The sequence below is a fragment of the Mercenaria mercenaria genome, chromosome 17 (genome assembly GCF_021730395.1).
Source record: "Mercenaria mercenaria strain notata chromosome 17, MADL_Memer_1, whole genome shotgun sequence".
NCBI classification, from domain to species: Eukaryota; Metazoa; Mollusca; class Bivalvia; order Venerida; family Veneridae; genus Mercenaria; species Mercenaria mercenaria.
The window spans coordinates 7,692,894-7,718,357 of record NC_069377.1 but is presented as its reverse complement, the minus strand read 5'-3'; the positions used below and the strand labels follow the sequence as shown (position 1 = coordinate 7,718,357).

The window sequence follows — 25,464 nt, the reverse complement described above, 5'->3', positions numbered from 1 at the left end:
GTATATAGCTACGTCATTCCGTGGGCCATATGTTTTTTATGCAGAAAAATGTTTTTAGGACGAAAAAATTGACTTTCCGAGCTGTCTGACGTTGGAGTTCATTGTTAAGCACAGAGAGTGTCCTGTGCGCGAACAGAGAAGGTTCCGTTTTCTCATTTTCTACAGAGAGGGATCCGATATGGGTATACACCGTGTTTATTACCTGTTTTAATGGAGTTGTGAAATGTCAAAAAGAGTTTTGTCTCATTGCTTTAAAAATTTGGTGTTAGAACCGAAAGCTTTAGATTATATACAGTCTGACCTGTTTATAGTATTCACAGAATGGATTGAACTAAAAGTAACTACAATATACAGGTGAATATTACAGTCATGTTGTGTAAGTGATAAATATGTCTCTCATGCGGTGGGGGAGACATATTGGTTTAGTTCTGTCTAGCTCTCTGTCATAAAGTATGTCCAAACAACTCCGAAACTACCAGGCTGACTATCGATACTTGAACATTTTAAATCTAATTTCAACAGATACATTTAAAGGTTAACTTCTTAAGCATGATCACAAGGTGACCTCCTGTGGCCGAGTGGTTAACATCTCTGACTTCAAATCACTTGCCTCACATCGATGTAGGTTTCAGTCTCACTCGGGGCGTTGAATTCTTCATTTGAGGAAGCGATCCAGATGGCTTACGGAAGGTCGGTGGTTCTACCAAGGTGACCGCCCATGATGAAATAATGCATGGAAGGGCGCCTGGGTCTTCCTCCATCATCAAAGCTGGAAAATCTTCATTTGATCTATAATTGTGTAGGTGCGATGTTAAACCCAACAAAAAAATATGATCATGCTATATACAGGAAAACACTAATCGATGTTAGACTGTATATAATATAGCCTTTTTTAGAATTTTACTGTTATTATTTAGGATATAAATGTTTTTGTTCACTGTGAACAGTTTGTGTGCCAGTCATCTAAAAATGTGTTCAGATTGTGCCATTATTTTCTAAACAAGTTTCTTAGATTATGTGTAGATTGTGCACAGTCCAGTTCATTGTTCAAAAGATTGTGTCATGGTCATTTAGTTGTTAAGTAGGTGAGCACAATAATGTTCATTGTGTCAGGGGTGTGCAGTCATGTTCATTTTGTCGGGTGTGCGCAGCCATGTTTATTATGTCAGGGGTGTATAGTCCTGTTTATTTTTTTCGAGTGTGTATAGTCATTTTCATTGTGTCAAGAGTGTGCACAACCATTTTCATTGTGTCAAGAGTGACACAAATTTTAATTATATACAGATTACAAACTAGTCAATGAGTCATGTTCATTATGTATAAATTATGTACCAATCATGTTCATAAAGGATATGTACCATGCGAATCATTTTCATTGTGTACATGATTATGTAATTTTAATTGTGTACATGATGATACTTTTTTTATTGTGTATATGATGATGCAATTTTCATTGAGTACATGATAATGCAATTTTCATTGTGTACATGATCATGCAATATTCATTGTGTACATGATGATGTACTTGTCAGGCTAAAGACTCTTTTGTGTTTTGCTGAAGCTGTAGTTAAAACAATGTGTACACTTGTACTATATGAAGTGTAAATTAGTTTTAATGTGATATCTATATAAAAATGTGTGACTAAAATAAATTGATTCAGACTTTGAAGTTTTCTATCTTCCTTATGCGATGATTATGTAAAACGGAAAAGAATTGATAACGTAGCCAAATGTGACATAGAATGGACGTTTTCAACAGTATTCATGGTTAAGAAAACATTATCTTATGTACAGTCTCGAAGTTTTGAGACGAGATGACATGTATGCGAGTTATAAACTTATTAAGGCAGAGAAAGGAGGTGGTCTCTACAACCAAAATTTTGTAACCCATTCAACAAAGCATTTGGTCAATTAACCAAACATGTAGCCATGGCAGGTTTAGTAGCTTTGTTATTAGCTCACTTGAACTTTGTTCACAGTGAGTTATTAGTATAAGTGGATAGTACGACGTATGGCGTCCTTAGTAAATAGTTTTACTTAAACATTTATTCATTCTTTATGAGGGGTTTAACGTCGCGCCGACACAATTATATGTTAAATGGCGACTTTCCAGCTTTGATGATTGAGGAAGACCCCAGGTTCCACTCCGAGCAATATGTCATCATGAGCGGGCACCTGGGTAGAACCACCGACCTTCCCTCAAGCCAGTTGGATGGCTTCCTCGCATGAAGAATTCAACGCTCCGATTGAGGCTCGAACCCACATTGATGAGGTGCAAGTTGATTGATGTCACCGACCTTAACCACTCGGCGACGGAGCCACCCCCACCCCCATCACTATATGTTATAGAACCATATTTATGAGCATGGTTTTATGATTCTTACAACCTTTTTAGAAGTTACATAGCAATTTCTTTATTGGTTTCAGATATATTAAAGAAAACCTCAATTTCAAGATATGTTTAGCAAATATGGGAAATATTTTTGTAATATTAACAGGCAGAGTTATGGAACTTAATGTGTAAAGTAACATATTGATTGCAAAGGTTTGTGTGAAGTTTCAATCAAATACATGAAAAGGGTGAGAAATGTTAGTTTTGGGAAATTTTCTAAGTGAAAAATGGAAATATTTGTCGAGACAACTTACTTGACGTAATTTGTAAACATACCAGATGATCCTTCATATTGAAAGTTTCAACATAATACCTGTATGGGTTCCATAGATAGTACGGGCCGGCACGGGAGGCGGATAGTGATTCCTTTACAGCTCATTCCCCACAACCCCCGGACAAAGTTTTATGGGGATATTATAACAGACCAATGATGTGGCAATATTTGTCTATGCAGTTTTGGTATGTTCATAAGTTGTCTAGCATGCTGGCAAAAGGAAGATTCAACAAGAGCTGTCTGTAAGACAGCGCGCTCCACTATTCGGGGATTTGACAGTTAAGGATAACATGGTGTAATAGCCATAGTTCGTATCTTGTAACTGGATGGTAATATCTAAATGAAATTTGATCACTTCAAAGACATTCAAAATTAAAAATGTTTCACCGAGAGATTTTTCAAATTTTATCATTTTTTGGGAGATAATCGGTATTGAAATTAACATTGATGCCTATGGGAAATATATAATTTCTTTGATTATGAGAATCTGAACTTGAATTTCGAGAAACTGTTGGGTAGAAAGCTGCATTATAGGATTCTGATACAAATATCACAAAGAAATCCCTGTAGGGAAAAAGGAGAAAATCATTTTTTTCTAGTTTTCAGGGGAGATAATTCATGAAAACCCAAAATTATCAGAGGAGGTAATGTAAAGGAAAATTTTGAGAACTTCTTTGACTATATATCTTGTCAATATGCACCTTATTTCTATTGTTTGACATTTTTAAAGCTTACATTATCAAGTTGTATGTACGCTTTTGGTGAAATTGAGGCCTATTACACCATGTAATCCTTAAATGAATATATGTCTGAATAAGAGACCTCTACTATAAAAGGAAGATACACCAAGGGGCAAAATTCTATCAAATACACAAATTAGAGTCATTAGGATTGTTACAACAAATGCAGATGATGATGGTAAATATATATTTTGAGTTTCAAGTCATTATCTTATATAGTATCAAAGATATGTCCAGAAAACGAAGTTTGTTAAAAAAAATTAAGTATAAAAGGGGCCTAATTTGCTCAAAAATACAAATCAGAGTTATGGGGATTGTTATCACACATGCAGATGATGGTGATAAAGATACATTTTAAGTTTCATTTTAAGTTTCAAGTCTTTATCTTATATTGCATTAAAGTAATATCCAGAAAGCAAAGATTGCAAAAACAGTTTAAGTACAAAAGAGGCATAATTCTGTCAAAAATACAATTAGAGTTATGGAGTATCTAACCACACATGCAGATGATGATTATAAACAAATATTTTTTAATTTCAAGTCATTATCTTTTAAAGTACCAAAGATATGTCTATCAATAAAGCTTTCGAAAATAATTCCAAGTATATCTCCTTTGTTAACTTGACCTTGGGTATAATGGGCCAAGCCCCTGCATATACTATGTTTGTATGTTTGTATGCTGGACAATGAGAACTTACAGTAAGATATAAGAAATAGTAACAAAGTTATGACAGAAAAACAAAGGTTGCCGAAAAACTTTAACCTTAAAAATAACCTAAGTATAAGACCTTGGTGACCTTGACCTTGGATAAAATGGGCCCAGTCCCTATACATACATTGTTTGCATACTGGACAATGCTTATATAAAGTTACAGTAAGATATAAGCAACAGTAATAAAGAAATGACAGAAAAACAAAGGTTCCCGAAAAACTTCAAACTTAAAAATAACCTAAGTATAACACCTTGGTGACCTTGACCTTGGGTATATTGGGCTCAGCCCCTATATTTACTATGCTTGTATGCTGGACAATATTTATGAGAACTTATAGTAAGATATAAGCAATAGTAACAAAGTCATGACAGAAAAACAAAGGTTGCCGAAAAACTTTAACCTTAAAAATAACCTAAATATAAGACTTTGGTGACCTTGACCTTAAATAAAATGGGCCCAGTCCCTATACATACTTTGTTTGCATACTGGACAATGCTTATGTAAAGTAACAGTAAGATATAAGCAAAAGTAACAAAGATATGACAGAAAAAAAACAAAGGTTGCCGAAACACTTTAACCTTAAAAATAACCCAAGTATAACACCTTGGTGACCTTGACCTTGAGTATAATGGGCTCAGCCCCTACACATACTTTGTTTGCATACTGGACAATGTTTATGTGAAGTTAGAACAGTAAGATATAAGCAATAGTAACAAAGATATGACAGAAAAATAAAGGTTGCCGGAAAACTTTAACCTTAAAAATAACCTAAGTATAACAGCTTGGTGACATTGACCTTGGGCATAATGGGCTCAGCCCCTACACATACATTGTTTGTATATTGGACAATGTTTAGGTGAAGTTACAGTAAGATATTAGCAATAGTAACAAAGATATGACAGAAAAACAAAGGTTGCCGAAAAACTTTAACCAAGAAGAGTCACGCCGACGCCGACGCCGGGGCGAGTAGTATAGCCCCCCTATTCTCCGAATAGTGGAGCTAAAAAGCACTTGTGATATGGTCTGAGGTCGCCAAATATTTGTAGTTTATTTTTAAAAAAAAACTAAAAAAAATCATGGATTAATTGAAAGGTCTAATAACCTCATTATCATTAATTTCTTAAGAAATTGCAACATTTCAAACGAAAAATGAATACAGTATAATAATAAATCCCCGAGCACTAATTTTGTAAAATATGAAGATTAACTAAATGAATGACCATGAAAATAAACGTGAAGAAATGTAAAGTTTAAAAGATTGTGTTTAATTTTTTTTCTATATCATGTCAAACGTTTTACAAGCGCAATAAGCGTAACTGAAATAATTAATAAGTAATCAATACACATGTAATATGATACTTGATGTTTCGTTATTTAACTTTATTTTTATTTTACTCTTTGCCAAAAAAAAATATTAATAAATTATGAGGAAATCGATTACATATAGACTCACTTTATTTGAATTAAAGAATGTTTACATAACCAGTTACTTAATTGCATTTTGTAAATGTTCATTAGAAATAAAATGGCCGTTCAGGCAGACCTAGGAAATGATGCAGTTGTTCAAATGAGGCCAGTGAAAGAGCGGAATAATTTAGAAAAATATTTAGATTACTTAAAAGAAAAGGAAACCGATTATTGTATTGAACAAGAAGAGGTGAGATTTATTCAATCTGGAATTGAGACTCTGGTGCAAAAGATATACGATCTCGTTACAAAGGAAAGCACAAACAGAGTCGACTGTAAGAACATGATAATATTCTTAAAATTGGAAGCTTTTATGAGGGAACGAAAAACAAATTTCCAGATGAATTTGACTTTATATTTGTCTTTGCGGAGCTAAGCACTGAAAGAGATAGCATTACTGAGGATAACCTTGATTCGCTTTTGGAGCAAAAAATACGAGACTCTGGCACTATACTTGAGGTCGTTTTACACAAAGCCTTGAAATATTCTGAAAATGCATCCCGGACGATTTATTTCAAGAAATTTGTTAAATACCAGGGTCCGGTATCGAAGCTGATGTTTATATATCAGAAAAATAAGTGTAAGGACACCTGTTTGCATGTAGATATCGTTACAGCGTTTAAAATAACTGACGCTGAACTATGCGATTCAGTTAAGAAAATGTGCAGTCTGGAGCCATTTAGAAAGGAGATAGTAAAAACGGGAAGTTACCTTAGAGTTAACTATGATAACAGACTTATAGTATCTTTTACAGAGACAGAAGTACATTTTATGAAACATACATTGTCTTTAAAACATGTCACGGTATACAAACTCCTTAAGTTTTTAATAGGAGGACATGGGCACGCAGAGATTATGCGCGAGAAAATACCAGGTGAAGGATTCTCCTCGTACATGATTAAAACAGCTATGAATATACATCATTATGAATGTAGAAACACAGACTCGGAAGAAAAAGGTACCTGTGTTATCACTGCTTGAAAACTTACTGCGTTATAAACGTGAAGTTTTTTACCCGACACTGACATTCCACCATCGCCGGATTACCAACGGAGAATCAGGGAAAATACTAGAAAGATTAATAGAACATTTGAGAAGAATGCAAAATTCTACAAATAAATTAGATTTAATTTACAGAAAGCTGGAGCTGAAACCAGTCGGGAAACAAAGGCTAGTGATGTACAAAAAAGAAAAAAGTCGTGAAACATCTGATGAATTTTATGAAAGATTATATGTAACATTATGGGAGAAGACTGTAATATTTGTCCGAGTTTCAATAGTTGTCGCTGTTGTTATCATTGTCTTAATGATTGTATTTAATATTATCATTATGTAGGGTCGCAGTAAAATAGAGCAGTAATTATTGTTATAGAGACATGCCCCCCTCCACCCCCCCCCCCCCCCCCCCCCCCCCCCACCAACCAAGCCTCCCCAATAAAAATATGAGACATTGAACTTTGAATCACTGACCCCAATATCGATAGGAATCTTTCTGTTGTAGCATTCTGTCATTTTAAGTTTGAAAGCTGTAGCAATTATACTTTATGACTAACAGTCCTGAAATCATTTTAAGTATCTCCGATATTTTCGACTAAGTCTAATCCATATCACTACGAATTATTTAGTTTTTGTTTAGTCACAAGATACACGAAGCAAATAGATTAACTGATCTGTGATGCTTTGAATGTGTTTTCAGTAATTTTCAAATTTTAGATGATAAACGATTTGAGACATAAATGTACAAAAACATTAAAAATAATTTCAAACTAATTTATCCAGTATTTCCAGCACATTTTTAGTTTTGAAATTTTACAATTTACATTCAGATTTTGAAGTTCAACAACTGAAATTCTAAACTTAAATTTGTATTTTGATATAAAATAGATTTAATTACAAGACTGAAGCAGGTTGAAAAAGTTGCAAAAAATACCAAGGTAGCTTACATTACAATTAAATGTTATATTTTTATCGGATAACAGATAACTCATAGTACGATGGACTTCTTTGCAGTTTTGATGTAATAAATAGTAACTCTACAGAAAATACGATTTTAACCTGCAAATAATATCAACTGGATCAAAAACCACTAAGACTGATGTTATATACATGAAATTAATCAAACTGAAATAAATACAGTTGAAAGGTGTTGTTCAATCCGTTTACATTTGGACACCTCGCTTCACTCTTTGATTGTGTCTGACGGAAGAGGGGGAGGACTCTTTGATAAGCAGTTTTTAAATCCTACGAGGATTGAATTGTTTTGATGTCTGTCTTCTGGCCTGTTTCGTCGGTCCTTTAAGGGTGTTCTCTTGTTGCTCGTCTTCTGAAAAGGCATTGAGTACATACATTTCTGCTTCGTAAGGTTGGCTTCTTATATATTTATACACGAGCATTTTTGTGTTTTACGTCATGCCTTTTTGTTTCCATTACGTTTGTTAGAGATTCACCTGAAGGGGATTACCTTGTTTTACACTATCCCTTATCTCTAGAACATGGTGGGGATTAAGAGTGAGGTTGGGTGCGCACCATAAACCGGTTTAAGCTCCCCAGTGGTGTTTTTGCCACTGACATTCCAAAGCGATGCCACATGGTGTTCCTTTGTTCGTTTTGTCCTGTGTGCAAGTTTGTGTGTGTGTGTGTAACACAATGGCCCAACTGTTACTTATGATGGAAAAGAACGCCATGGCCCAACTGTTACTTATGATGGAAAAGAACGCAATGGCCCAACTGTTACTTATGACGGAAAAGAGTGCAATGACCCTACTGTTACTTATTACGGAAAAGAGCGCAATGACCCAACTGTTACTTATGACGGAAAAGAGTGCAATGACCGTACTGTTACTTATGACGGAAAAGAGTGCAATGATCCTACTGTTACTTATGACGGAAAAGAGTGCAATGACCCAAATGTTACTTATGACTAAACTTATTCACGATGAGAAAGGATGCAATGTCTTAACTGGTATTGTCACGGATGAGAATTTGCGTTGAAACCCAACAGTTTCTTATGATGGAAAGGCCGGATGTCATGAACCAACTTTTACCTAAGGTGAAAATGGGTGTTACTTGAAATAATTATAGCAGGTTCAGGACTTCCTTTCTCATAATAACTTATAATGAGAAACTTATAATGAGAAAGGCAGTCATGAACTTGCTGTAACTTCATATGAGAAAGAGGTACAATGACCAGTGTTTTAAATGTGATAAGAATTTAAGTTCGTGGGATATCTATATATGTCGTATTTTGTTTTGATGAAGCTGTTTTCCAGAACAGTACTCTTAAAAGTAAGTTCAACATAGATAAATGGAAATATTTTTGTACTGATACAAAAAATGAATATAATAAACTCTTCTCCATTTCCAGCAAGAAATTAAGATTTAAAACACATTTCATTCGAATCAGCCAGTTTCTCATTTTGTCGCTTTTGGGTTGACGTGTTTTTAGTTATTGAAATCGCATGCAGATGATTGCAGTTTCACTCCACAATTCTGGTTGTTCTTTTACAAACGTTTCCGATGTAATTTGTAAAAAAAGATTCATAGGCACTAAAGCTTCATAACTTAAAGATCACATTTTATGGTCCTCTAAGTAGCAGTTCATATGGCGCGAAATACAGTCTGGAAATCACAGAGGCTCTTCGTCTATTTTAACCATTTGCTCTACGCCAAATCTAAACTGTGTACTCCCTTGAACGTCAAATATAGCAGTTTTGCCTTCAATTTTGTACCCTGTATATCCTTTAGCGTCGCTCAGAATTTGCGAAATGTCGCCTTCGGATGTGCGTATGTAACTGTTGTTATCGCGTAGATTTGTGAATATTACAATTACCATACCGCGTACTCTGACATTCAGTTTAAACGTTCCATGAAATTCTTTCTCTTTTACGACCATTCTTGCAGTTTTGTGTTTGGGCGGAACTTTAATGTTACTGTCAACTGCCCAAATTATCGTCTGCTTTTTGGTTGTTTCGTCAGTACTTTTCACCGTGGTCCCCGGTCCAAATCCTGCCGCGGCACTAGCAACTTCATCTGGAAGCCCAAGTTTTAACTCAAGGTTAAAGCCTTGTGTGTAACCTTTGGAAATCGACGTAGTTGTAATACACGCCGTCGATCGTTCAGTCGTGAACGAGTGTTCCTGTTCGGAATCGATATTGTTTTCAAACGTAGATGTGAAAACTATCTTGGAATTCTGTTGATCAACCATACTTTTGTCCGAGTATTCCGGAAGTGACAGGTTGAATCGGACACGTGACCAGTTGACGTCCATATTAACTTCGTCGTCAAATTTCTGAGTTTCTGAAAATCTTTGCCTCGTGTTTTGACGAAACTTGTCCACGCCCACAATTTCTTCGATATCTGTTACATTAGCCATTGTAGGACCTGAAATTACAAAAAAGTAATATCACTAGACGTACGTAAAATTGTATCAAACCTTAATACATCACTGAAATTTTAGAGATAGTATGTTATACTTTTTTAATGCATACAATTCGCGGATATTTCTTAATAAATGTTATTTTAGTCCTACTAGTAAGCTCTTAAACATGTAAGTAATCATAGCAGATATAACATAACTGGGAAACAACTTATACAAAATTATATGCAAAAGTAATTTGAATTATCTCCCCTTAATCGTGTTACACTAGGAAATTGTCTAAAACTGCCACTACCAGTAAAGATTCCGATGAATGCACAGAAAAATGTTCTGTGCATAAAAAGGAAATAATAAAATTCTTCTGTCCAACACACAAATCGCTTGGCTGTAATGACTGCGTCATGTTGGATCACAGGACATGTAACATTGACTATATACCTGACAGATGTTCAGATATAGGGGACAGCGAGGAATATATGGATATCATGAAGAAATTAAAAGAAAAATGAAAGAAGCTTTTGAAGAAAGCTGAAGTGAGAGATAAAGAGATAGATAAATGCCATGCTGGTATTATCAAGGAAATCCTCAACTTCATGAGCGCCTAGATCAACTACAGCAAGATATTCAAAAAGATGTTGACAAAAAGAAGGCCAACGATAAAAAAATAATTCAGAAGGTAGTTGATGAATGTGCCAGAATTTCTACTGAAATCAAGAATTTGCAATCAGGTCTACAAGCTTACAGAAGTGCATGGCAGAACGGGCAACTTAACATCAACATAAAACGAGCTGAATGCAAAATAAATTCAGATGCAGTAAAGAAGGCAGATGAACATTTAGCAAAGTCAGATATGCAATACCCATTTGAACGAAATGCTGATCTTGAAAACATGTTGTCTAAACGCGACACATTTGGGAAGTTGAATCTCTCTTCTAGTCTGGTCGTTCCAGCGGTGGAGAAAATATACAAAGAAAAATATACCTTAACACATAAAGGATTGATAAATATAAGAACAAAGTCAGATAAGTATGACTGCTATATCACAGGATGTGCTGTCTTGTCCTCTAACAAACTGGTGCTGGGACATTGCCGTAATGCCTCGGAATCATATTGCAATAACAATTCCAAATAAGAGAGCGATATATTTAATGTCAATATCCGGTCAGTTGTCAGAAGTCAAGAAGATTCCAGTTAAAGGCGACTGTATGGGTATAACTTATCATCAGGATTATCTCTATGCTGTTTGCCAGAGCCCTTACAGCGTACTGGTATTGGATACACAAGGTAATGTCCAGAACACAATCTCCCTAAATAATGACATATTTATTAACCCACAGTATATTGTGGTAAGTGAGGATTCCAGACATATCTATATCAGTGACTATGGTAGCCAATGTGTAGTCAGTATAACATTACAAGGTGATGTATCAGCTGTATACAAACACGAGAAACTTAAAGGGCCACAGGGAATGTTGATGTTAAATGATGTATCATTGCTGGTGTGTAGCTGGAATAATGGCACCATTCAGCATATATCAGGAGACTTGAAGCAAGGGCAGAAAATGATAGATGGTCTATCTGACCCATGGTCTATATGCTACAGTGATTATCATGATGACGTCCATATTGGCTGCCTGGGTGATCAGTTGCAAGTGTATAGTATAAAATGAGCTACATTAACAGTATAATAAACATTAAATTCTATGTAAACAGTTATCTCATTACAATCTGATTTATCAAAAAAATCATTGATGTTTTAACTTCTGATAGAGGTAGAGTTAAAAAATTTGTTCAAATTGCAAAATGAATTTATAAAAAAGAAACACATACGGGTGATTTAGTTTTATTTTATTTATATATATTTGTTTTAATTTCAAGCAGCCTGTAATGATATGTTTAGCATTCCAAACATGTAATCAATATGATAACTGTGATTTATTGAATTCTGAAATGAAATATACAACAATTATTTGGGTAATCTTGACATAAAATTATGTATAATATGCATCATTTTGTTATTTCTACCTTAAATGTTGGACACATATTTAGCTTTTTCCTCTTCTTCTTCAAAAAATTATATCTTTCCAAAGTTTGCAAAATATTGTTTTTGTTTTTGTAAAAATTGACCTTTAAATTAAACTGCCTGAAACAATAATGTGTTTACAGTATCCCTGTAAAAAAGGTTAAAAATGTTTTGTAGAACGTATGGAATGAAGGCTGTAGATCAGTAACATCACATAACCACTATAGAAGCCTACTTCTGCGAGACGTAACGTCAATTTACTGCTACTTCTGCCAACTGTTACAGCAGTAATTAACTGTTACTGCTGCAAACAATATAACGCTCTTAACAGTTAAAAGTCGGTTAACTGTTACTACCTTCAGCACTTACAACAGAAAATAGTACTTTCAGCCATTAAAACAACTGCCAGTCAATAACATCATTTAACTTTTCACATCACATAACATTTACTGTTGTCAACAGTTACAGCAGCTAACTTCTACTACTGTCAAAAGTCAGGGCAGTTAATTTCAAGTACGGTCAGATGTAACATCCGTTAATTGTAACTACTGTCAACAGTTACAGCAGTTAACATCTATTAAAGCTATACGTAATTAACTATAACTCTGTCAATCGTTATAGCAGTTGCCAATAGTTACAGCAGTTAATTGCTGTTGTACCATCTTAAACATCAGTTAACCACAGTCTAGGACAGTTTTCCTGTCATTCGTACATCATTTGAACCGAGACATGAGAAAACCAAGATAGTGCATTTGCGACCAGCATGAATCCAGACCAGCCTCTGCGCATATGCGCAGTCTTGTCAGGATCAATGATGTTCGCTAACAGTTTCTCTAAATTCAATAGGCTTTGAAAGCGAACAACATGGATCCTGACCAGACTGCGCGGATGCGCAGGCTGGTCTGGATCCATGCTGGTCGCAAATGCACTATGTTGGTTTTCTCGTGGCGTGGCTCATTTGTATTTTTGAAAAGTATATTTAAAGGCTAGGACACAGTGACCTAGCCCGACACGGAAACTAGGCTGAAGAGTCTACGGTCCTCAAACTTCATAGGATAACTATCTAGTATCAGGTTATAGACCCGGTTTAAACGCACAATATGATAATTACTGGTCAGTAGATAGATAACCCCTTTTATGCGGGCAAAGAGTACAATTGGTGCATCAAACCACTTGGAATGGTAGATGTTTTGTCACCGAGTCATGCGCGTTTTACAGTTTTATTTACATTTTTTGTCAAGAAAGTAACAGTCAAAACACTAAATGGAATGTAAAGTAACACGACGTGCGTTTCAATAAACATAACGCAATCTACTTAAACGTATTGATTGATCTTCTCTATATGTTCTTCTTATTTTGCATTTTAAGGACGTTGTAGCTACTAAACATAACTGAGTTCAACTTAATCTGAATGGTTCATCGACTTTTTAATTTCATTTAACCGATTTATTTTCTGATCATGACAGTATAATATAAAAATGTATATATCTGAAGCTTGAAATTAAATAAAACTTGACTAAATGAAATCAAATGTGCTATTAGGCCTAAAAATATTCTTTGTTACCGGTAACATGCTCAAAAATAATAGGGTAGGTAGGTCGGAATTTTTTTGTTTTTATTTTTAGCTCACCTGTCACATAGTGACAAGGTGAGCTTTTGTGATCACGCAGCGTCCGGCGTCCGTCGTCCGTGCGTCCGTGCGTGCGTCCGTGCGTGCGTAAACTTTTGCTTGTGACCACCCTAGAGGTCACATTTTTCATGGAATCTTTATGAAAGTTGGTCAGAATGTTCACCTTGATGATATCTAGGTCAAGTTTGAAACTGGGTTACGTGCGGTCAAAAACTAGTTCAGTAGGTCTAAAAATAGAAAAACCTTGTGACCAAGCTAGAGGCCATATATTTCACAAGATCTTCATAAAAATTGGTCAGAATGTTCATCTTGATGATATCTAGGTCAGGTTCGAAACTGGGTTACGTGCCATCAAAATCTAGGTCAGTAGGTCAAATAATAGAAAAACCTTGTGACCTCTCTAAAGGCCATATTTTTTATGGGATCTGTATGAATGTTGATCTAATTGTTCATCTTGATGATATTCTGGTCAAGTTCGAAACTGGATCATGTGCAGTCAAAAACTAGGTCAGTAGGTCTTAAAATAGAAAAAACCTTGTGACCTCTCTACAGGCCATACTTGTGAATGGATCTTCATAAAAATTTGTCAGAACGTTCATCTTGATGATATCTAGGTCAGGTTAGAAAGTGAGTCACGTGCTGTCAAAAAGTAGGTCAGTAGGTCAAATAATGAAAAAACCTTGTGACCTCTCTAGAGGCCATATTTTTCATGGGATCTGTATGAAAGTTGGTCTGAATGTTTATCTTGATGATATATAGGTCAAGTTTGAAACTGGGTCAACTGCAGTCAAAAACTAGGTCAGTAGGTCTAAAATTAGAAAAATCTTTTGACCTCTCTAGAGGCCATATTTTTCAATGGATCTTCATGAAAATTGGTCTGAATGTTTACCTTGACGATATCTAAGGCATTTTCTAAACTGGGTCACATGCGGTCAAGAACTAGGCCAGTAAGTATAAAAATAGAAAAACCTTGTGACATCTCTAGAGGCCATATTTTTCAATAGATCTTCATGAAAATTAGTGAGAATTTTTACTGTGATGATATCTAGGTCAAGTTCAAAACAGGGTCATGTACCTTCGAAAACTAGGTCAATAGGTCATATAATAGAAAAACCTTGTGACCTCTCTAGAGGCCATATTTTTCAATGGAACTTCATGAAAATTGGTCAGAATTTTTATCTTGATGATATCTAGGTCAAGTTCAAAACTGGGTCACATGAGCTCAAAAACTAGGTCACTATGTTAAATAATAGAAAAAAACGACGTCATACTCGAAACTGGGTCATGTGGGAACAGGTGAGCGATTCAGGACCATCATGGTCCTCTTGTTTTTATTAAGGGAGACTTTTCGGAAATTATTTTTGTTTCAAAAAATTAATTCAAATAAGGGGATTATGCCTTTAGAGCATCAGGAAGTTGATTTCTAACATCACTGACCATGTTTAAAGCAAAAGAAGTGCAGTTTTGCAACTTTTTGTTAAAAAGTTGAAAAACCTATTCTCCAAGGCCATATAAACATTAAGGGTCGGGCCAAAAATTTAGGGTAGGTCGGGATACTGGAAATAAACAAATTTTTTACGCCTTATTTTGTTTTTTTTGCGTTCTAATCGTCCATACGTTTTTGTAAACTTTCATAACAGCAGGGCCCCCGTGGCCGAGTGGTTAAGGTCGCTGACTTCAAATCACTTGTCCCTCATCAATGTGGGTTCGAGCCACACTCGGGCCGTTAAATTCTTCAAGTGAGGAAGCCATCAAGCTGGCTTACGGAAGGCCGGTGGTTCTACCCAGGTGCCTGCTCTTAATGAAATAATGCACGGAGGGGCACCTGTGGTCTTCCTCCACCATCAAAGCTGGAAAGTCGCAATATGGCCTATAATTGTGTCGGTGCGGCGTTAACCCAAACAAAATAAATAAATAGATAAATGAATAAATAACTAAATAAAGATAAATTCATAACAGCAGTCTTTAGGTGTCATGCTGTGGACGTAAAACATTCTGGACTAACATTGGTGTTTCTATAACATTTGGTCCTTTTAGAGATTAATGGAATTTTGTTACAGCTTAAGGCAAAGAATTCGTAATGAGCGAGAAATTCAAAAACAACTTGCATCCTTGATAACATGATTTATTTTTCTGGCAGAATGACTAAGTTTTTTTTTTTAAAACTAAGTTTATCATATAAATTTATTTTACTGTAAAATGAAGGAAAAATACGGGGGGCGGGGTCTCCGTCCCCGACTCTGTTTTCGCTCTATTGTCTTAACCCCAACCACCGCCCATTTTACGCGCAGACTTTGTGCATCAAAATTTCAGAAAGAGATGTTTCTAATTTAGGAAAAAATATTTAATCACAAAAAAGTACTAGTACTACAACAAATTTCATTTTAAGCGTATTCTTATTTTGTAAGCCATTTTCCTATTGTTATTGTATATCTGAATGAATAACGAGATCAGTAGGTCAAAGGTCACAGTGATCCGGAAAAGTAGAACTTTTTTGCCAAATGTCTAGAGAATGCTTTTGTCTAAGATCACATTTAATACGGAGGTTACTTATGATTGGTAAATAACCTATAATTACTGATCTGAGGTCAGTACGTCAAACGTCCAGTGCACAGAGGTCAAATAATTTCTGTTCCTTGTGCAGTTACTGAATACATCAAGGGTGGCATTTCGTGTTCTATGAGCTCTTGTACTAGAACAAAGGTTAATTCGGTTAAGTATGTTCAGATATTCGAGTTTTGTTTGAAGTCAACACCGATAAAATGTTGTGTTATGGTTGACTGCAACGCTTGTTAACGCTTGTTAACTGGTGTCCGCCACATTGGGCGAAAAGTGAACAGATGCTGCAAAACGCATGCATCAAAGGGAGATCATATATATGCGTTTTGAAACGCCTTCTCGGATTTCTATTGTGTTGTTATTAACTTACAGCGTACAATTTTATGCTGTGTTTGAAAAATATGATTTGGTTAAATAAAAAACGCAGTCATGAATGGAAATTCTACCAAATATGAGCCGTTACTTCAGTTTACTGCTACTACGGTAAACACTGACAACAATTGACTTTCACTTCTGTCGTAAGTTACAATATCTAACTGTTATAACTATCCACTGATGAATCAGTTAACGGATACCATTTCCAGCAGTTACATTAGTTAACTGCTGCTACTGACAACAGTTACAGCAGTTAACTGTTTGTTTAAACAATATTTTATTCATATATATTTACAACATGAAACGTTACATAGTTACAGCATGAAGGATTGAGTAGAAAGCCAAGCTTATTTAAACTCTCTCCTTGCGTATTTTGGTATTTTGTTTCGGTAACATGTTAACTTCACAATAAACAGTATTGTATGTAGACCGGTTAGACATAAAATGAAGGAAAATAAATATATGTGTATTCATTTAATATTTAAAGCAAATGTAAAGACAAAAACATATCTATGAGATCGTACAGGAAAGAAAGGACAGAAAAGCAAGAAGCAAGAAAAGATAGGTTGTAGCGGTCACTTTAAAGCACTTGGTTATGTTTGACGGACTTATATCATACTCATAAAGGGTCTGAAATAAGAAATTAGATAATTTGGAGTCGTGTTATGTTTTAAATCTGTTTGTTTGCTGTATGTATTTTTGTACGTGTAGAAAGATAGAATTATTTTGTGTGTTTGTGATTGATGTATTACCATAAAGCAAAGTATGTAGTGTTATGTTGGAAATTAGTTGGACGCTGTTGAATAATTCCGTGCGCTCTCTTGTGTAAATAGGACAGTTGAAGAAATAGTGGTATGTATTTTCAACCTCTCCACATGTACATAGTGGGCTATTAACGATGTTTTTGGAAAAGAGGTCTTCATTACAATGTGTTCTGAGTCTGCAATGGAGAATTTGGTATTTGCGGTCTCCAACATAGTAGTGGTCGGGGGCTTTATGTCCTCCAGAAAAGAGTCTCCTTTTAAAGATGGCTAGTGTGGGAGAGTTTCGCAGATCTAGTGGTAATTGATTCCATTCCGTTATGGTTGATAGTAGGAAAGAGTTGTGTATGACACTGAAAGTTTCTGATAATGTTTGCATTTCTTAGATTGTATACAGATGTTTGGCCAACGGCATCTGGAACCAAGGAGGAGAGATAATGGGGAGTCAGAAGATTACTCATTTTATAGAATAGGATCAGTTTATGTTTGTTTCTCCTGATTTTAATGGGCTCAAATCCAGTATCATTGTACAGGTTCTCAAAAGAAACTAATTTGGTTGCTCCAGTTATGATTCTGCAGGCTTCCAGTTGAATTTTCTCAAGTTCAAATTCTTCCTGGTGGGTAATATTACTCCATACCACATCAGAATACTCAAGAAGAGGTCGTATAAAAGACAGATAGATAGTTTCGAGGGATTTGCGATCAAGAATAAACTTTAAGGTTCTCATGATACCGATACGTTTCCACGCCTTTTCCTTGATACTATCTATGTGTTCGTGCCATGTTCCGTCTTTAGAGAGGACAACTCCAAGATGTTTGTGGGATAAAACCTCATTGATCTGGACATCATGCATGGTTAAAGGAGGATGTAAGGGTTTATTAACTTTACGAGAGATAAGAAGAGACTCTGTTTTTCTTGGATTAAAGTCTACTAACCAGTCATTCGACCATTTAGTTATTTTTAAAAGATCAGAGTTCAAAGATTCAGCGGCAGATATTGGATTATCTACAATGATATATAGACTTGTATCGTCAGCAAAGAGTTTGATGGTAGAGTGTATGTCATGAACAATATCATTGATGAAACAATGAAGAGAAGATGTCCCAGAATAGAGCCCTGTGGTACACCAGCAGATATTACAACTGTATCAGAAGAGCCACCAGGAAGAACTACTTTTTGTTTTCTTTGTGATAAGTAGTCACGAAACCAGTTTAAAAGACGTCCAGAGATACCTGTGGATTCGAGTTTGAAAAGAAGACCTTTGTGCCAGACGCGATCAAAGGCTTTAGAGATGTCACAGAAGACCGTACGGACTTCTTTTCCTTCATCTAGGTGCTTGACAGAATGTATTGTATATCGAGACAAGTTGGTTTGTTGTTGAGTCATTGGGGACAAATCCAGATTGGAGAGAAGAAATAAAGTTATTTTCTAAAAAGAAATTGAAAACATGTTTGTGGATGATTTTTTCTAATACTTTACTGATGGTGCTAAGTAGAGATATTGGTCTATAATTTGATACTAATTGCGGGTCATTCTTTTTAAAGATAGCACAAACGTGTGCATGTTTCCATTGTGATGGTAATTTTCCAGTGTGAAGTGACATGTTAAAGAGTTTACAAAATGGATTTGCTAATTGCTGTGATAATTCCTTTAGGATTCTATTATTTAAATTGTCTGGTCCTGCTGCTTTTCCTGTTGAAAGTGACTTGAGTGTTACAATTATTTCATCTTCTGTGATATTGATAGAGTTTAGTGTTGTGTGATTCGGATTTAATTGTATGTGTGGCAGTGTTTTGTTATTGTTGTTAAGTAATGTTTGCGATTGGAAAAAGTTATTAAGTAGGTTTGCCTTGTCAGTGTCTGATGTGATAAGATTACCATTATCATTTAAGGTTTGAACTGCTGGGTTAGTTAAAGGTGATATAAATTTCTTTAATATTTTCCAATAATCTGTTGGTTTGAGATTTTCATTTTTTAATTTATCTGACAGTTTTTGAGAATGATGTGTTTTTGCATTTCTGAGGAGCTGGGTTGTTTTATTTCTTATTTGTCTGTATTTGGTCCAGTGATGTTCGCTCTGTGTACGTTTTGCCTTGTCGTATGCTCTTTTTCTTTTTCTGATGAGTTTTCTTATTTCATTGTGCATCCATGGAGGGTCGGCTGGTCTAATTGTAGTTATTTTATTAGGAATATGTTTTTTTTTATATGGAAATGATATGTTGAGTGATTTTATTTGCATATGTATCAATATCATCATCTGCTAGGGAGTCCCAGTTGGTAGATGTTGCCTCTTGTCTTAAGTTGAACAGATGAGAGTGTGCTACATGAATCAGGACCTGGATTCTTGTGAATATCACCAGCACATAATAGTATCATGGACATCCAGGTTATCAGCTCAAAATTTGTAAAGTGGCGTAGTCCCTTTATATTCATCTGAAAAAAGGCAAAGAGTCCAATCCTCACCCTATACATGGTTAGTTTTATAGCCATTAGGTTATACCAGGACTAAATGCTTCATAGGGTGAGGTTAACCAGTATCTAAAGTGACTAAGACAAAAGGGTAGTAGAACAAGGATAGAGAGAAAAGTAGAGAACGGATCAAAGATATAGAGAAGTACGAGTGTGCAACTGGACATAATAAACATAGATTTAATATACCTCACAATAATTTTGATTTTTAACAAAATATATTTGTTATTACATACTAGAACTTACTCGACTGTTCTGTATTTTAATTCTCGTGGTCATTGATGTGTTTTGATTGACAGGGGTTACACGGGATGAAACAAGTGCTTTTCATTGGCCGATACTGCCAGGCAATTACATGAAGTGTGTATGTTTCATTGTTTGGTCATCGGATTATCTAATTAGTAATGAATTAAATGTTTTACAACCTGTTATTACTATAATTGTCCAAATTGTGGGTATATGGAATATTATAATAAATTTAATACAGTTTCAAGTTTTCAACATTACTTACAATTTTAAATGAATATATTTATATTGTGTGTATATTAATTCTCGTGGTCATTGATGTGTTTGATTGACAGAGGTTGAACGGGGTGAAACGAGTGCTTCATTGGCCGATACGGCCAGACAAGTACATGAAGCGTGTATATTTCATTGAATGGTCATTGGATTATGTAATTAGTAGTGAATGAAATGTTTTACTACATGAGTACATGTATCTGTTATTACTACAATTTTCTAAATTGAAGGCATATGGAATAAGATGATGAATTTGACACAACTTCAACATTGGTTACAATTATAAATGAATATATTTATCCTGTGTGTAAGTGTACAATATTGTGTAAATTTCAAGATGTGTGCTCATCGTCAGAATTTGTTTGTGTAAAGTGGTTATTTTCAAAATGGATTTACTATGAATTTAGTTGCAGTTGCGTTGGATATAGCGTGCCGTACATCTCTGTGAGTAACTTGTATATTAAATAGTTTAGTATTGCTATCTTGTAACGTTAGAAACACTGAGAAAGTATTGAGTACAAAATGTATATAGTAATATATGTTTGACAGGGATGACACAGTGAAGTTTTATCTAAAGCAGTTAAAGTCTTGTTTTTAGTTTCAAAAAAGCTTAGCTCTCTACTACATACTGGTACTTACTAAACATTTATGATACAAATTACATAATACAGTGTATGATATAAAATATAATATTTTAGCCCACATACAGTACATAATACATTCTCACACAGAGTTCTTAAAATTCACACAAAATACAAATGTTTCATTTATAACAAATCTATCTAATATATGACTATTTAATTTACACATTATTCTCATGCAGATCTTATTCTAGATTTCACATCATCATCATATTATTATTGATATTATTATTGTTGTTATTTTTATCATTTATATCATTATTAATAAAAAGCAAATCATCACAGGATAGACAATTGTATTCTTATTATTTGACCTACATCTCAGGTAATCATTATTCTTATTTCTTAACTGTCACAGTAGTAGTCATCAATATCATCATCATTATCATCATCATCATCACACACTCATACAAATATTTCTTTTATCACAAATCTATCAAATATATGACTATTTAATTTACACATTTTCTCATGCAGTTCTTATTCTAGCTGTCATATCAGTATTCATCATCATCAGCAGCAGCATCATCATCTTATCATTATTTTTATTATTATTATTTATAAAAATTTATTCATCACAAGACCTACATTTCATGTAAGCATTACAGTATTGTCTTAGCTATCACAACAGTAGTCATCAATATCATCATCATTATCATCATCATCATCACACATCATACAAATATTTCTTTTATTAAAAATCTATCAAATATATAACTATTTGGTTTACATATTGTTCTAATGCAGTTTTTATTCTAGCTATCATATCAGTGTTCATCATCATCATTATCATCATCATTATCATCATCATCATTATATTCCTATTAATTTAACTGTTACTACTCTCAACGGAAACATCAGTTAACTGCTTTTACTGTCAACTGTAAAATCAGTTCAGTGCTATTACTGTAAAATCTACATCAGCTACCTTCTACTGTAAATGGTAACATCAGCTTACAGTTACTTCTGTCAACAGTTACATCAGTTACCTGTTACACTTGTCAACAGTTATTTCAGTTATCTGTAACTATTGCACACAGCTACATTAGCTTCCTGCTACATTTGGAAACAGTAACATCAGCTAACTGCTAATACTGTCAATTGTTATATTACCTTTAGTAATGATACTTCTGCCAATAGTTATATCAGTTAACTGCTACTACTGTCTACAATTATATAAGCTTATTGTTACTACTATTAACCCTTCAATCATTTAACTGTTACTACTGTCAACAGTTACATCAGTTAACTGTTGCTACTGTTGATTTATCAGTTAATTGTTACGTCAGTTATCTGTTAGTTCTGTCAACAATTAATTCTGTTTACTCTTACGACTGTCAACAGTTACATTTTTCACTCTTACTGCTGCCAAAAGTTATATCAGTATATTTAACTACTTAAACGTCATTTATCTGTTACTACTGTCAACAGTTACATAATTTCACTATTACTTCCTCCAACAGTTATATCAGTTAGCCATTACTGTTGTTAACAATTATAACAGGTTACAGTTACTTCTGCCAACAGTTACATCAGTCAACTGTTACTACTGTCAACGGCTACATCAATTGATTGTTAATATTATCAACAGCTGTATCGGGTTACAGTTACATCAGTTAAATGTTACTATTGCTGCTTCTGTAAACAGTTACATACATTAGCTTACTGTTACTGCTGTCAACAGTTACATCAGTTAATTGTTAATACTGTCAGAAGTTACATTAGTTAGCTGTAACTACTTCACACACATACATCAGCTACCTGCTACTACTGTAAACAAATACACCAGCTTATTGTTACTGCTGTCAACAGTTACATCAGATAACTGCATACAGGTACATCAGCTCACTGCTACTACTAAGCAGTTACAGCAGTTTACTGCTAATACTACCAACAGTTACATTAGTTAACTGTCATTACTGTTAACAGCTGTAACAGTTAATTGTTACTACTCTAAACAGTTAATTGTTACTACTCAGTTAACTTAACTACTTTCAATAGTTACGCTTGATGACTGTTACTACTGTCAACAGTTACATCAGATTACTGTTACAACTGTCAACTGTTACATCATTTAACTCTTACTGCTGCCAACAGTTACATCAGTTAACTGTTACTACGTTCAACAGCTATATCGGGCAACAGTTACATCAGTTTACTATTACTACTGTCATCAGTTACAGTTATCTTTTACAAATGTCAATAGTAACAGCAGTTATTTTTAACAGTCATCAACAGTGACATGAGTTCTCTGTTACTACTGTCAACAGTTACATCAGATAACTGTTATTATTGTCAACAATAAGGTCACTTATCTTCTACTGCTGTCAACAGTTACAGCAGTTACATTTTACATCCATAAAAAGTTGCAACAGCAATTCACTGCTTTTTCTGCCCACAGTTACATCATTTCACTGCTACTACTTTATAATCAGTTGGCTGCTTCTACGGCCCATAAGTACATCAGGTAACTACTGCTACTGTCAACACTTAAAATTAGCAATTAGCTGTTACCACTGCTCATAGTAACAACAGTTAACTTTTCTTTCTGCCAAAAATTGCAGCAGTAAATCGATGTTTTATCCGACAAAAATAGAAGCTTATACTTCTACTACCAACATTTAACTGCTACTACATTTAGCAGTTACATCAGTAAGCTGCTACTACTGCCAACAGTTTCAACAGGTAACTTTCATTTCTACATGCAGTAACATTAGATAACTGCCACTACTGGTAACAGTTACTGTAGTTAACTGCTTCTGCTGCCAACATTTAATTGCTACTATTGTAAACAGTTACGTAATCTCCTACTACTGGCAACGTTTTAATTCTACTTCACCAGCCAACAATTATTACAAACGTTAACTGCAACTACGACCATCACATAACGTCTACTGCTGTAAGTAGTTATATTAGTTATTGTAGGTCTGCAAGTTTGAAACAAATACTGTTCTACTTTGTAGAATTTTTGTAAATAGTATTGTTTCACAAAGCAGCATTGTACCCGATGGACATTCAGCAAATAAAAAAGAAAGGGTCGTGATCTGGCTTTTCTTTTGTTAGACCAGTTTGAATATATTGATGGGAAAACCGAACTTTTGATGATATTTTCGCAAGAAAAAAATCCACAGTGAAAATTTTAATGATTTTTTTCTGTTTTCAATTTACCTATTTTCAGTCATATGGCCAAATAGAAAGGAAAGATCCGTATGCCTTTTTTTACAATTCGCTATCAATTGAAGTCCTAAGATTGTTTCTTATTTTATGTTATTATCTTAAATTATTTTACATCAAAGTGTATATATTGTCAAAATAAACATCAACAAAGACAGTAAAACTGACGGTGTAACATCGAATAAACAAGATATTACAAATTCCCTGCAACATGTATGGTATCCGTATGACTATCATTAGACATTATGGGCATGGGTGGGTACCTGGGTAGATTTCCAACTTCTAAAAACCAGGTGGATAGTCTCCTAGTAAGAAAGATTTTTACACCGCAATCGAGCTTTCGAACCCACAGAGGTGAGCTGTGAGTGATTCCAAGTATGCGGCATAACCATTCAGCCACGGAACCCCCGCACCCCACGGAACCCCCGCACCCCATGTTATTCGTCAATCGTATCTGTACAACAATATTAAAACATTGCGACTTATGGTAGTGGACCCGTAATAGTGTATCTCTTTTTAAAGATATTCAATTACTACCATAAACTTACTTTGACAAATTTTCAGGAGTGCGCAGGTTCAAGCCGCATTAGGATCAAACATTTTTTCTTTATATTTCTTGTAGAAAGTCAAACTGTTTTTCAAGACTTATTATAGATTTATTTACAAAAGCGGATTTTTCTTCACTTTATAAGCAATTTCTTGCTGTTTAAATGGTACAAAAGGATGCAGGGTTAGACAGAGTTACATGCGGTAAAAGTTTACTCTTTTGTGTACATATTGTGGAGAAATGTAAGGTTTTACTTATGCCCCATGGTTATTTTTGAGTGTAGAGACCAAAATGTAAAACAGTCTCACAGGACTCGGCCATAATTTTTCAGTGTTGGAGCTAAATTTCTGTCTGATTAAAGCCTTTTACTTGAGACTTTTTTTGTGTTTTATAATTATACTTTGAGGTTTCTTTGTCAAAATTATTGGTTTAATGAATTCTCTGCGAACGTCATGTACAGTGGTTATCACTTTGAAATTTTGTCTCTATTTGAGCTTGAGAAAATATCATAAATCATACACACTTAAAAAAACGACACGGTGAAAGTTATATAAAGCTTGCAACACGAAGAAGTGTTAACTTTAAGACTGTATCAAGTTAACGCTTTTTTTTAAACATTACTATTACGGGTCCACTACCTTAAGAATATTGTTCATGGGGACATTAAATACAACTACGGATATCACAATTTAGGCGGAAAACAGAAATACGTTTAGCTATATGTTCTCTCTGAATTTGTTTATTTTGTAAATGGGTTATCACTCTACAAGGTTATCGGTAATACTTCATAATCTGTAGTGATAT

The 25,464-nt window shown here is 34.6% G+C and overlaps 2 protein-coding genes across 2 annotated transcripts in view; one reads left to right on the top strand and one right to left on the bottom strand.

The window, feature by feature from the left end:
* LOC123536801 (uncharacterized) overlaps positions 1-25,464 on the top strand; it is a 94,302-nt gene that overhangs the window by 61,584 nt on the left and 7,254 nt on the right. The gene's annotated exons all lie outside the window — the stretch shown is intronic.
* On the bottom strand, positions 8,848-9,981 carry LOC123536796 (uncharacterized). Its single transcript, XM_045320232.2, has one exon. The coding sequence runs from the start codon at positions 9,956-9,958 to the stop codon at positions 9,212-9,214; it is 747 nt and encodes a 248-aa protein (XP_045176167.2). The 5' UTR covers positions 9,959-9,981; the 3' UTR covers positions 8,848-9,211.